We start from the raw sequence: 15,664 nt of genomic DNA on the forward strand, positions 1-15,664 counted from the left end.
ATCTTTAATTTCGTGAATAGCAGCTGACTCGAAATTCACGAAAAATAAAAACCTCACGAAATATTCGGCATATTCAGTATACCATGTTCACGGAAATTCCGCTGCTCAAAATTTACGTGGGCTTCTCTCATGAAATTACATGCTTTTTCATACTTCAGGTATTCTCATTATCTCACAAAAAAAAAATGTTAGAAACATGAAATTAGATCTCAGCCAAAACCATACAATCCCTTTAAAATAAACTCACTGACGTATGAGGCCTAGAGGTTAAAAAACAAACAAACAAACAAACAAACAAAACAAAACAAATGAAAACATAAACAGGTACGGCACATGCTGGTCACCCACACAATAAAGATGCCGAACTATAATATGCAATGTTCAGCGTTGATTGATTACGTATATACTAAGAATGAATAAATTAGTAAGTACTGGTAAATGAATAAAATTATAATAATTTGAATTTTAAAAAATATATACAAGTACGTGTACAATTAAATGTACCTCCTAAAGCTTGCTGCTGTTATAATGGACACTCCCACTACTTTACACGAGTGGGGGAATATTCTCATCTTCTCAAGAGAGCTTTTGTAAAAGTGAATGCTTATTCGTTGGGTGTTTTCAATTAGTCCCTACTATAAAATATAGCCATGCGTTGTTTTCAGGCTGTTTCATTTTATTGGATTTCAAACAATCATCATTTCCCTAATGTAATATCCAACCACCCAACTATCCATGTTATGTCTACCATGTTATGTCCATACCACAGTGTTTCATAAATATGTCCACCACTTCATGCTTCAGTTTCACTGTCCAGTGTCCTTCACCACTCAGCATCATGCTTAATGAGACGGCGAAGCGGTTCGGTTGTCTTGGAGTAATCGGGAACGAACCAAGCACAGAAGTTTGTCATGCCGAGTAGGCTGCGTACTTCACTGGCATTCTGCGGTGGTGCCATGTTGACGATCGAGTCAACTTTCTTCGGATCGGGCGATATTCCATCGCGTGAGAACACGTACCTGAAGAATTCGAGTTTCTCGGTGCGAAACTCGCATTTGTCTCTGTTGAGCGTGAGGTTGTACTCACGGAGTCGAGTAAGAACCGCATGAAGAGCGATATCATGGTCTTTTTGCGTCAGACCAAAGACCAGCACGTCGTCACTGATGTTGATCACGCCATCGATGTCACAAATGAGCAGTCGAATTGTCTCCTGAAAAACTTCCGCTGCACTATTTATTCCGAAACTGAGGCGTTTGTAACGAAAGGTTCCCTTGTGGGTGGCAAATGCAGTGATTTCGCGTGATGAGGGGTGCAGCTCAAGCTGGTGGTATCCTTTATTAAGGTCTAGCTTCAAGAATACGACGGCCCCATTGAGACGATGAATGATGTCGTCGACCGTCGGTGTGCATATGCGTGATCGCGTAATCGCTTTATTGGGGACACGCATGTCCACACACAATCGTATTTGCTCAGGCTTGTGCGGTTTAGGGGTCACAACGATGGGCGATATCAAAGGCGTAGGGCCATTCACGTGTGATGATGTCCGCTTTTTCGAGGTCGTGGAGTTCCTTCTCGACGTTCTTTCTCAAGTGAAAAGGAAGACGACGCGGCGGTTGTGCAACCGGTGTGACGTTTTTATCAACTTGAAGACGAACAGGTCTTCCTTTCAGTTTTCCAATCCCTTCAAAGAGAGACGGATAAGCACTCACGATGCTGTGATGAAATTTAGCACGATCACGGTCACTTACACATTCCAAGGATTTCACATTGTTCACTGATCCGTGAACTGTTATCAATCCGATCTCTGTGGCGGTCGTGTAGCTGAGCAATGACGTAGAGAAGTTGCCAGATACCACATAGAATTCTGTTGTCACAAGCTTTGCGTGGTCATCGACATGGGACACGAGTGTGCGAAATTTGCCGATGATGCGAAGAGGGTCACGGGATCCATATGCAAATAAACGTATTCTGGATCTGTGCAACTTTGGCCTTAGGGATAGCCGATCGAAGTCTTCTTCTCGAAGTATGTTCACACTCGCCCCAGTATCGAGTGTGAGGGACATGTTCTGTCCTCCAATTTCTCGTCAGCCCATGGTAGACGTCGATTACCATTCAGAGCATGAACATGGAAGATGGGCACCTCAGATGCATCGCTGTCTGCGTAATCATCCGATGATTCATCGTGAGAAATGTGGTGCGCGTCGCGGCGATTCCTTTGCGAATACCTGTTATGTTTGGCAGACTGCTGTCGACGACGATGATCATGGGATGAAGATGATCCGTCCCGATCACGTTGGTGCGACTGCGGGTTCGAGCTGTCCGTGTTGTTGTGAATTGGGGGTCTGCAGGCTTTCCTGGATCGACATTTCCTCGCAAAGTGGTTAGGCTTGCTACAGTATATGCAAGATTTTCCTCTCGCATAAAATACTAGACGGTGAAGGACACTGGACAGTGAGACTGAAGCATGAAGTGGTGGACATATTTATGAAACACTGTAGTATGGACATAACATGGTAGACATAACATGGGTAGTTGGGTGGTTGGATATTTCACCTAAGTATTCCAGTTTCTTTTCCCCTGACTGAAATCAGAAAGTCTAAATGCTACACTGTGTGTGGATGTGCCAATGTGCAAAACACGACGTGGTTTCACTTTCAAGTTTAGGAATGCGCCATGTTTGTGGCTACTGCAAGTTCGATGGATCAAATGTGCCGCATCTGCGCTTAATGGCTTGATTATGGTGAACACTTTACATTCAATACGAAGAAATCATCATGTCTTTTTATGAGCAAACAAACAGACAGACAAGACATAGCAAAACAAAGATGAACGAATGTAGTTAATTTTTATTTATTAGTGGAAAAATGAGCAAAGAAAATGGGATTCCATCGGGATTTGAACCGGAGATCTCCGGATGCTAGCCCGGTGCTCTACCGACTGAGCTATAGAAAGCCCTAGTTCAGTGTTCGTCCCAGAAACCCTAAATTCTCAATGCTCAATTTTTATTTACACACACAGTACATGCAGAGAGAGAAAGTTAGTGACTCCTCATAATCACACTGCACAGGTGTAACTGGCATGAGTAGAAGTTAATGATGTTCCTGCACTAACATGTAACTGCCCAAAGGTAAACACTAAAGACTGTGCAATCAGCATACATAATCCAGGATTAGTTAGAAGAAAATTCTTCTAGTAAAGAAAAAATATCCATCTGATTAGTATTACGGATGGCATATTGCCTTTTTCGATATTACCTGATTATAATCTTTAAGCTATCTACTCTATAAATTTGGATTTGATTGGAAGAACCGATGTAAATTATTCAAAGAAAAACTGTCATTTTTGTGGCTTTTCCATGCGCAGAACTGTTCTACAAGCTCTACCTTACCTTTTTTATGCCTCCGCCACGAAGTGGTGCCGGAGGCATTATGTTTTCGGGTTGTCCGTCCGTCCGTCCGTCCGTCCGTCCGTCCTTCCGTCCGTCCTTCCGTCCGTAATGAATTTTTTGTGGACAAGGTAACTATCAAAAGCTTTTGAGATATCCTAATGAAACTTGGCATGTATGTGTATTAGGGGGTGAAGTTGTGCCTATCAACTTTTGGGTGCACATGCTCAAGGTCAAGGTCAAATACATAAAATCTCACTATTTCCCTCATATCTATGCAATGCCTGAAGATATTTTCTTGAAACTTAGTGTATACATGTATTACCCAATTAAGATTCTCTGGTGAAAGTTTGGGTCATGAGGTCAAAGGTCAAAGGTCAAAAGGTCAAGTAAAAATATCAAAACTTCACCTTTTTTCTCTGTATCTTGGAAATTGTTCAAGGTCTCTTCATGGAACATAGTATATATATACATGTACTGACTGGCAGTGATTATCTAGAGAATTTAGGGTTCATGGGGTCAAAGGTCAAGGGCAACACTTTAAAATTTTACTAAATATTTCCCTCATGTTTGTGCAATGCCAGCAGGATTTTTTTTTTTTACACTAGGTGTATGCATGTTTAACCTAATAGAGATTCTCTGGAAAGTTTTTTTTTTCTTTTGTTTTTGCCTCAAAGGTCAAAAGGTCAAAGATCAAGTGAAAGTGCTGAACTAAGTTTTTCCTCCATATCTCGGAAGTGGCTCAAGTTATCTTGAAACGTGCTACATATTTATGCATCTTCTGCCTGACAGTGATTATCTTACGAATTTTAGGGTCAAAGGCCAGATGAAAATGGTAACAATTTACTATTCAATACAGAAATTGCACTTTTTCTCCATACCTTGAAAATTACTCAATGCATAAATGTATGAATGGGTCAAAGTCAAGTTAAAGTCCGTAAATCCCAAATACATGCTCTCCTATTCATCCAATTAAACCTAGGTGATGGAAGGTGAGCATTCAACACATTTGTGACAAACCTGTCATTTTAACATTTGCCAATTTTGTGAAAATGTAATCACACATTGTCCACATGTACTATTTAGACCTATTAGGAGAATCATGCATTATGGCGGAGGCATACCAGTCGCCATAGCGACATTTCTAGTTTTAAATTGGCAGAAGAGAAGATGCTTCTTTCCAAATCCACATTAGGGAAGGGGAGGGGAGGGGCTTCCTTCTGATGCGACATTTACGTTTGATGTTTGTGGAGATACAGCTTGTGGAGGGGATGAGCTTCTTTCCAACTCGACATTCACATGTGGTGTTGGTGGAGATACACTGTACAGCTCGTGTAGTTGATGAGCTTCTTTCCAAGTCAACATTCATGGGTGATGTTGGTGGAGATACAGCTTGTGGAGTTGATGAGCTTCTTTCCAAGTCAACTTTCACGGATGATGTGGGTGGAGATACACCTTGTGGAAGGGATGAGCCTTTTTCCACATCGACCTTCCCATTTTTTATGTCTTATTAGTTTCTGGAATTAAATCCTCCCCAAATAAGGCCCAGATTGCACCAGAGAGCATCTAGTACCCCTGAGCTTCCAGGGCCCTGGACCCCTGCTGCAAGGGACTGCGCGTGTGTGATGTTGGCACTGCGCGTGTGTGATGTTGGCACACATTTCTCAGTATTTTCGCAAGTCGCCCCTTTGGAACTTTGTGTGCCCCCGCCATGAAATTCTGGATCTGCCACAGTTGTTATATTCAATATGACTGGCTTGTGATCATGAGATGCATGTAGAAACAATGGTTATGGTTCCAAAGTGTCTTCTGGCATCGCTGCCCACTATTATACACAAGAGTTTTCTAGTAGAAGTAATAACTATGTGGGAAAACCATGAAAGAATATATAATGGAAAGCTTTCCCTATGGTCATATGGGGTAAATTTGTACCATTTTATTAGCCATAGTGCTACATCAGCATTGATATGTGACAATGTATGCCACGTGCATGAGATTAACCTTCGTCTCGAGATCTTTGCTCTTTAGGCTGCTCTTGGTCTCTGTTCATTTCGTGATCATCCTCACTTTGCTCTTTGTTCTGCATAATTTGGTCTCTGTCCGTTTCCATATCTCCCTCATTTTGTTCTTTGCTCTGACCTTGTTCTCGCTCTGTTTCCAGATCTTCCTCTCTTTGCTCTTCATTTTCAGAATTACCACTGCCAGTGTACTTCTTCAGTAGCTCTGCTCTAACGCTTACCTGTCATAACGTCCCCACGTCAAAACGTCCCCGAGCCAAAACGTCCTCGGGTACGACCAAAACGTCCCCGGGCCCAGCTGGCACCAAGACGTCCTCAGGTCAAAATGTTCTATGTCATGAATTTTTAATAAAATCTATGAATTGAAATGTTCATACAAGTATCACTTATCAATTCATAACGGTAAATGTGAAGAAATTTTGTTATTTAGAGCAGCAAGCCAGCATATTTCTAGAGTCTTGTGATGAGAATACGTACGCGAGATAGAATTGTCAACAACAAACTGAGCTCGACCATGGCGAAACGTGAGTAGAATTTGTGCCCTTTGCGTAATAATTGTCACTTTGTTCACATCAAAATAAATAATTAGATCATGGAGAATGTGATGTAAGGTCATATTTAAACAGAACGATTCATACCCATTTGAAAAAAAAAAAAGATTTAGTGAAAGCAAAACAACAAAATCTGGGTGACTTCACCGAGTTGCGAGCTGTAATGCCTAATGTTGCGCGGCTCGGCTCGCTGGCCTTTGCCACCCCTGCCGTCGCACCCGGCGGTACGGGTCTGCGTCGTCGGGGGTTGAGGAAGCTGAAGCCGTCGCCGTGCACTGGCTTTCATCAGGAGTTTTCACTTTTACCTTATCAACACATTTTTTTAATATCATTTATGTAGACATAAAATATTCTTTTTCGATTATATGAATTCTGTCATTCTTTCATGTAGTTTTTGGGGCTACAAACTGAACGATTTCCAAGAAGAATTTCATCTTATTCTCGTGCACCGCAGTTCACTGAGCTTGAGTTGACAGCTGTGCTGGCGCCGCGCTACCCACTTCTTGCAGCTGCAGGTCTCCCATACAAAACCTTGAGTACTACAGTGTACATAAGATTTTAATGTACATGTGTAATTTATGAAGAAATATAATGAATAAAATACGAACACTGAGATGTGTCGGGGGAGGTGCAGAAGACCACAGTTGTAAGCAGAAATGTTTGAAAATAATGGCGGCCTTTGGGGGAAAAATAGTGAGCATGGAATAAAAATTATGTGCTGAGGCCTGAGAGTATTGTTGACCATTCATTGCTTTGTTCCAATTCAAGTTATTCAACTACACCTGTATTAATTGAACTAAAATGTATCGGCCAGAGCCGAACCTGGATCTTATGTATATTTAGCCTTTAATATTTTTGCTCATGTGCATTGATATCGTGCTCTTTTACCATTAGAATAATTACAGTAACATATAGAGTAAAGGAGGGAGTTTTCAGCCACTTAAGGGTTTTTTTGCAGATTTTGTTGAACAAGACAACAAAACCGAATTGAACAACACATGAATTGTATTTAGTACCTTTTTATGAATTGTTCAAGTACTTAGTACCTTAGCATATCGTATATTAAACCTATAACTGTACGAGGTATTTACCATGGCAACATGGATAGAAACAAAGGCTTATTTGGAGGGAGTTTTCGGCCCCCCGGGTGAGTTTTCAGCCGCCCCTAAAAGTGTACAATAGCTAGTATTCAAGACCCAATTCCACTTTTTTTTCTGGTTTAACATCATTGAAATGTTTACTTAGTGTTGGTAAATGTCTTCTGGATTTTGTAAAAAACAGTTTAAAACCTCAACTGTGCGAGATATGACCATGGCAACATGGATAAGACAAGCTTACTTGGAGGGAGTTTTTGGCCACCTGGGCGAGTTTTCAGCCACTATATAGTGTACTGCTGGGAAGTATTGATCTTCGACACTAAATCTTTGCAACAAAGAGCCTGGTAGTTGTGGCTATGGATGTAACACAGGCGATTGATATTCATTTAGTTTGAACGAAGATAGAGGGCAAAATTTGCCAAGGTGGCTGAAACCCCCCCCCCCCCCCCCCCCCGTGCTGAACTTACCCTCCCTGACTCGCAAGTTGTTGAAATAAAACAAAAATATTACACCTTTTTAAGACGAAAATGTTAAAATTAATGATGTATTATGTTATTGCCTTGCTCAGTATCAGGTAAAGTTTTATTTGAATAATGCTATAAATATTCCGCACCAGCAGTGGAGTACCGTTGGTTGGTGGATGGGGTTCACAGCCCCCCGTGCTGAGACCCCATAGTCACCGGCTGTTCTTTAAGATTACTCTCTTACTTAATAAATTGGATAAATCATAATTCATAATAAGTTCATAATTATTTACAATGATTTGTGTTCATTTACTCCATTATTAAATTAGTAACTCTGTAACATTTGTTTTAGAATGCGTGCATATGTGTGTGTATGTGTGCATGTGTGCATGTGTGTATATGTCTGTACGCGTGTGTATGTGAGTGTGTGTGTGTGTGTGTGTGTGTTGTGTTGAATGCGGGGCATGTGTGCTCATATTATGCGTGTGTGTGTGTGTGGGTGTGTGATGCAACTGCATCATATGTATTATAAATATGGGGTTGGACAATAAGTGATGAGAGAGGGCGCTACATATGAATGTAAGAATGACCCAAGTCCTGGACTTGGGTCATTCTTACATTTATATGAAACTCAACTCATCTATTTTAGGCGTTTCCAAGGTGATTTACGATTTATGATTTCACTTGTTCCCTGGTGAATTTTTCACTCAATTAATCAATACAGTATTAACATTATTTTAAAAGTACAAATCTTTCTCTCTGCTTCTCACTCACTCATTCTTTCTCTTGCTGTTTCTCTCCCATCTAAATTCATTTAATTCCTTTAATGACACAAAAAATACGCAACTCATTGAATTCCTTTAATGATTTTTATTTCATTTACATTTCTATGGACACAATTAATACAAGATGACTATGTATGACAATGAACAATTATTATATGTTATATACGATATAGTCGTCCCACAGTTCAAATAGCTGTCCCTGAGCCTGTCTGTATTGCTTGCGCTGTCGACGTTTCAGTTTGTTCGCAGAGAGAAGACGGACCTGAAGGTGTATCAATGTTGCCTGTTCTTGAAGGAGATGTACCAGTTTGTAGAAGGAGAGGTTGGAACTCTTGGTGTGTCGATTAAGCATGCCATGCCAGCCTTCGACGTTGTGTTTTTCCTCACTGCTTCGTTGAAAACTGACCATGTGCTCGGTGTCCACAGTGTGCCATCGATCCATGTGGTGCGGACGTACTCTGCGAACTCAGCCAAGTTGGGTGTTGCTGCCTTCCTCGAAAGATTGAGGAAGATTGCAGGAATGTGCAAATCAAATCAATCCAAAGTCGGCGCCATGATGTGAGAACATCTTCTGAGCAGCTCCTTGGCGGTCTTGTTCCCGGCGATGTAGTCGTCCCACAGTTCAAATAGCTGTCCCTGAGCATGTCTGTATTGCTTGCGCTGTTGACGTTTCAGTTTGTTAGCAGAGAGAAGACGGACCTGAAGGTGTATCAGTGTTGCCTGTTCTTGAAGGAGATGTACCAGTTTGTAGAAGGAGAGGTTGGAACTCTTGGCGTGTCGATTGAGCATGCCATGCCAGCCTTCGACGTCGTGTTTTTCCTCACGACTTCGTTGAACACTGACCACATGCTCGGTGTCCACAGTGTGCCATCGATCCATGTGGTGCGGACGTACTCTGCGAACTCAGCCAAGTTGGGTGTTGCTGCCTTCCTCGAAAGATTGAGGAAGATTGCAGGAATGTGCAAATCAAATCAATCCAAAGTCGGCGCCATGATGTGAGAACATCTTCTGAGCAGCTCCTTGGCGGTCTTGTTCCTGGCGATGTAGTCGTCCCACTGTTCAAATAGCTGTCCCTGAGCATGTCTGTATTGCTTGCGCTGTCGACGTTTCAGTTTGTTCGCAGAGAGAAGACGGACCTGAAGGTGTATCAGTGCTGCCTGTTCTTGAAGGAGATGTACCAGTTTGTAGAAGGAGAGGTTGGAACTCTTGGCGTGTCGATTGAGCATGCCACGCCAGCATTCGACGTCATTATTTGTCCTCACTGCTTCATTGAACACTGACCACATGCTCGGTGTCCACAGTGTGCCATCGATCCATGTGGTGCGGACGTACTCTGTGAACTCAGCCAAGTTGGGTGTTGCTGCCATCCTCGAAAGATTGAGGAAGATTGCAGGAATGTGATCCGCGGGGAGGTATGGCAGGGTGAATAACATGAATTCCTCTTTGTGTGTATATCACTATGTCACATTTTGTCAATCCAGTCACACCCATTTGAAACTGAATCTGACTATACCGTGAAGACGAGTTTTTCTATGATAATATACCGTCAAGTACTTCAAGATGATAGTTAGGATCTTGGAGGGGAATCCTCTCTGGTTCAATGTTACGGTGCTTGAAAGAACACTTAGTAAATTTCTAACAATTTAGGTGTGTCATAGCAACTGCCTGAGATGATCCCATCAGGAGAAGCACCGATGTAAGGTTTGTCCTTGATGCAAAACAATCCACATTCCTGAACTTTAATATTCTTGTGTTTCGACCCTTCTTCAACAGAATGCAGTTGCCTTGCCCCTTCCTCTTTCTCTTTTACAAATTCAGTAGAAGCGCTATTAAAGGGCTTGGATGTACCAAGAATGCGATCCTTCAGGGTCTTCAATGGATTTTAAGGATCTTTCACAGTGCGTTCCAGCATTAGCAAGACTTGCAGTGATGCATCCCTTTCTGGCTTGTAACCATGCTGGGTCACGTTAGTCAAGATCTTTCATGAAGTCTAAATGTTCATCAGTGGTGTTTAGCACCAAATACTCCTCGAATGCGATTGACCATGGCATTTGCTTGTACTCTTGATACAGGGAGTGTATAAGGTACGTGCGATGGGTTCTCTGGTGGTGATGAAATAAGTTTGAGAAACAATGCCCCAGGGTGAGTCTCTTCACAGATCTAAAAATACAATACAATACAATACAATCAGATCATTTATATCGTGCCCTCACACAGTCAATGACTGGTTTCACAGCACTTTACAACAACATTCAGTTACAGATTGGCATCAAAAAGGAAAGTCTTAAGATTCTTCTTGAAGACATCAAGGGATGGGGAAATGCGGACGAACCGAGGTAAATCATTCCACAATCGCTGTGCAGCCGTCACAAAAGCATTGCCCTCGCTCTACTGATTGTTTTGGGTACATGGAGTAAGGTGCTATCTGCACTTGAGTGTAGTCCAGGGCGAGCAGAACAGTATGGAATGATCAGAGATCTAAGATAAGTTGGAGCTTTCCCTTGAAGACACTTGTATACAGTTGTTAAGATCTTGAAAGCAATGCGATGTGCGACTGGTAGCAAATGAGAAAATGAGAAAACAGGACAAAGAATTTTTTTTAAAGATAATCACTCAAGTTTTTACTTCATAGTTTTGGATTTCTTATACCTTCTGCACTGGAATATGCACCAAGGGCCCTTTTCAGTCCTTTAATGATGGGTTTGATGATCAAGTTACCTGGATTACAAGTATTTGCTGATCAAAATTTTGATAAGTGGCACTTATGGTGGGGGGGGGGGGGGGTGGAACTGATTCTATCAAATAAACCATTTTCCGTACATTCATGTACACAACTGTGCTTGGTACATGCATAGAGCTGATATATGTTTTTAAAATGAAATTCGTGCTTAGTTTAATTAGCACTTTCCTTTGTGATTGTACCTCAAAACAAGAATTATTATTCGAGTGGCATATCAAATTAACGCGAAATAAGATAATGATCCTAGAAAACAAAACTGAAAAGAAGTACCGTACATACGGGAGAACTCAACCCCCATAACATTTAGCTCAATGAAATTCAATTTTTCTTGCTAAGTTAGTATTGTAAGAATAATCATCAGCTTACAGAAATCCATCTACGAATTTTTGAAGCTGTTTGTTCTTGCCAAAGCAAGAAAAAATTGAAATTCATTGAGCTAAATGTTGTGGGGGCCGAGTTTACTAAGGGGGCCGAGATTTCCCGTATGTACAAAACAGAATGAGACTTACTTTTTAAAGATTCTGCTGGATGTTCAAGATCACATTTGGTCCAATATCTTTCATAGGGGTATAGTCTTTTGGAGTTGGACCAGGCTTCGTTGGTGTTGTCTTGTTTCGCCTGTAATCTATCTCTTCAATTTTTACTGGAATAGAAGTTCGACGAGGTTTCGTCCACTCACAAGGTTTGTCTGTTCCAACAGCTGTCCCCTTGTCTGAACGTCTTGTAGTGAAGTCTTCAATGTTATTATACGAACTCTCTGATTCTCAAGTTGGGTGCCTGCAGCGAGTCCAAAACTCCTGCCCAAGGCTTATCTGCTATAAACCCAGGTTTTCAAGGATTACTCCTCTTCTGAAAGACTTACACTGGCTTCCGATTCGTAAACGAATATTGTTTAAGATTTTGTTGATTGTATATAAGTCACTCATCGGTCAAGCCCCCAGGTACATATCCTAATTATTAGTATTTAAATCTCATAGACACACTCACAAATTGCGCAGTTCTAAGGACACTCTTCTTTTACAAATTCCAACATGTAAAACAAAAGTAACTTTGGGAGACAGCATTTGCCTGTGCAGCTCCCAAACTCTGGAATGATCTACCATTACAAGTCCGGAAATCCCCAACCATAGCAGTTTTTAAATCAAGGCTAAAGACACATCTTTTCATTTTATTGTTCATTATTATCAAGCACATCAGAAGTTTTTGCAGCACAGAAGAATATATGTCTATAGGTTTTGCGCTTTATAAATTGATATATTATATTATTATATATATTTTCCTCTTTCTAGCCTTGTTTGCAATGTTCCTGAGACGAACATCATGCGTGCTGCCAGGAGAGATTAGGACATGCTGGAACACATTTTGCATGTAAGAGTGCCCACAGTTTTTTCTGGGAAACGGCTGCTCCAAGCCTGTAAGGAAGGCTTTCAGAACTTGAGTAATGGCATCTCTTTGGTGCCTTTTGAGCCACTTGATTGTTGAATGATTCATTGACTTTAGTTGAACCACAAGGAGCTAGTCGTTCAGCATTTCGCACATGGATTTCCAAGAGATTGGTGAGGTCTTCCTGCAGTTCAGGATTGGAGAGAAGCTTTCCTCTTGAGAGGCGACTGTATCTGTATGCTTCACCTTTTTGTTCAGCCTTACACCACTTTCCACAGGCCTCATGTTTCCCATGCATATGAGAAATAATATTCCGCAGACCATGTACAACACCTCCAGCATTTCCCCTATTCTGGTACAGTACATAAGAGAAACAATTTGAAATGTAAATCAAAACCTTGTTCTTACTTTGAGCCAGAACCTTATGTTTTGAGGCCAGAGTGTAGAGGGCAGAGGAAAAGTTGTTGTATCCTCCTTGGAAGCTGGGCCCTCTTTTTCAGGAACGCCGTGGAGTATCAGGTTGTTCCTCCTCACCCTATTCTCTAGATCATCCACTTTGTCTAGCAGATACATGTTGTCCTTCGTCAGTTTCTTTATTTCCCCTTCCATATCAGCGATCTGGATTGTGCATGCTAGGATCTTCTCTTCTTGTTCGGAGATACAGATAGAAAGCTCACTCACCTTTGCTATCGTGAGAGCCTCAATGTGTTTCTCGAGGCGGGACTCAAAACCTTCAAAGAACCTAGTGAACCAAACTGGGGGAGATTCTCCCTCTGTCACCTCCGAGTACAACGGGCGTTCCATACCACATTGATTCAGGCCGTCACTTTTACTCGCAGTCGGCGAACACATGTCCATCTCATCGGGCCGGGAGAGGGGTTCATTACCAGGCGCATGCTGTGTAGAATCTAGGGCACGAGGTTTCTTACTATCCCCATCTGTCTTGTGTGTTTTTCTGCCTCCGCCAACGAAGTGGCCGGAGGCATTATGTTTTCGGGTCGTCCGTCCGTCCGTCCGTATGTCCATACGTCCGTCCGTCCCGTTTTGTTTTTGTCGATATCTCAAGAACCGTGTGGTGGTTTTACATCAAACTTGGTATGAGGGTATATCCTGGGGGGATGATACTTTGTTTGGATTTTAGGGTCACGGGGTCAAAGGTCAAAGGTCACAGGTTATTTTGTGAAAAAAAAGGTTGAAAATTCATGTTTTTCTCCATATCTTGCAAATGGTTCAAGGTATCTTCATGGAACTTAGTATATATGCTTGTTCCAATGGACAGTGATTATCTAGGGAAGTTGGGGGTCATGGTTCAAAGGTCAGGGGTCAAAGGTCAAGGTCACCTCCTCAAAATATCACTACTTTCCTTATATTTATGCAATGCCTGAAGGTTGTTTTTTTTTAAACTGGATGTATATGCATGTATTACCCGATATATATTCTGTGGGAAGTTTCTTGCCAAAAGGTCAAAGGTCAAAAGGTCAAAGGTCAAGTGAAAGTGTTTAATTGCACTTTTTCCTCCATATCTAAAAAGTAACTCAAGGTATCATCATGAAACTTACATATTTATGCATGTTCAACCTAACAGTGATTCTCTTTGGAACTGTGAGGTCAAAGGTCAAAGGCCAGGTGTAGGTAATGCTATTGTCCCATTTGATACTGAAATTATACTTTTTCTCAATACCTTGAAAATTACTCAATGCATAAACTTATAAAAGGGTCAAAAGTCAAGTAAAAATCATCAGTTCCCCAAATACCTGCACTCTGACATTTTAATCATTCATCCAATTGAACCTAGTTCTAGGAAAGTGAACATTCAGCACATTTTTGGCAAACCTGTCATTTTAATATTTTGCCAATTGTGTGAAACTGTCATCACACATTGTCAAGACATTGTACTATAGACCTATTAGGAGAACCATGCATTATGGCGGAGGCATATCAGTCGCCGTAGTGATATATCTAGTTTTCCAAGGAAAGAGGGTGTTTTCAAGATTCTCTTTTCATTGCCATGATCCATGATTAGATGAATTCACTGGTACACATTAGTTCGAAAAAACACTTTTACTGCACCGAAGGAATTCGGGTGCTTTTGATAGAGTTCAGCCAGCTGACATGCTTGGTTCGCAAGAAATATGGAGCGCCTCTACCTTATACCAATTTAAGCTGCAGCAACCTTGCCTTGGTTGACTGCGATGCGGACTTGCCTAGAGTGAACTCTAGCCGCTTCATTGCAATTTTTGGAGGAAATGCCCAGACAAGATTGTAAAACGCAAATGCGCCTCCCGTTAGGGCGTTTGCAAGGTGGTCTTGATGGGAGAATCTCCCACTGAAGAGATGTTTGGGGTTGGAGTCTCTGGTAATCGTGATAAGCAGTACCCGCGATATGTATAATTACACTTTCGCATTGTAAATGATGATATTCATCGGATCGATGGACGATATAGCTGCTAATCACCATATTTCCTTTGAAATCAGTGCTTTTACATAAAATTATACTCTGTATGCTTTTAAATCACCATCATAATTAGTCTCATTAGACTAAGCATATTTTTTGCTTGTAGTTCTCTTTGGGGGGGGGGGGGGGGGCCTGTTCTTCTCGGCTTTTGGTAGGGCCCGTTCTTGTGATGCGGCCTTGGTTTACCAAGAAATAGTTCTATAGGCCCTATACTTGAAACTATAGAAACACGGGGGGTGGGGGGAGTTACTCAGATTTTGTTAGGAGGGAAGTCACCAGATTTAAAAAAGAAAAGAAAAAAAGATAGAGGCAAAATTTAAAACGGGGCCAGCACCAGTGTATTTTAAAGAGAGGGTGGGCAAGATGACTCATAAGTGAATTTATTGAAGCATTAAATGAACAGGCGTCTCTTTCCCCCACCCTCTTCGTTTTTCCCTTGTCTCCTTTTTCCCTCCCGTTTTGTTTTTATCATTTGACACGCCCCTGCCAATTGTAGCGTCACCCATGAGTAAAACCAATCTTTTGGATCAATTATTTTCCCCAGGGGAAAGGGGGAGGGGTCTTCATCGAGCTCATAATTGACACTTGGTCATTTTGTCTAGGCATTATTAATGAATTTCAAAATTCTGTGTTGAGGCTTGGAAGTCTTGACTACCGGTAATTAAGCCCCATCAGATGAATTAACCAGAATCAAAATCCACTGTTTAATGAAGGAGATGTATCATTTCCATTAATTTCTGAAATTTTTTAAATACATTTGCTTATGCATAATTAATGAATTTCAGA

General features: G+C 41.4%; 2 protein-coding genes across 2 annotated transcripts; both read right to left on the minus strand.

The window, feature by feature from the left end:
- Positions 1-1,484: 1,484 nt before the first annotated feature.
- On the minus strand, positions 1,485-2,063 carry LOC139728022 (uncharacterized). The gene has a single exon (XM_071638988.1). The coding sequence runs from the start codon at positions 2,061-2,063 to the stop codon at positions 1,485-1,487; it is 579 nt and encodes a 192-aa protein (XP_071495089.1).
- Positions 2,064-9,271: 7,208 nt separating this feature from the next.
- On the minus strand, positions 9,272-9,667 carry LOC139728023 (uncharacterized). Its single transcript, XM_071638989.1, has one exon. The coding sequence runs from the start codon at positions 9,665-9,667 to the stop codon at positions 9,272-9,274; it is 396 nt and encodes a 131-aa protein (XP_071495090.1).
- Positions 9,668-15,664: the final 5,997 nt, after the last annotated feature.

Source organism: Diadema antillarum, unplaced genomic scaffold (genome assembly GCF_040938485.1).
Source record: "Diadema antillarum isolate AM-2024a unplaced genomic scaffold, OU_Dant_1.0 seq00000161_RagTag, whole genome shotgun sequence".
NCBI lineage: Eukaryota > Metazoa > Echinodermata > Echinoidea > Diadematoida > Diadematidae > Diadema > Diadema antillarum.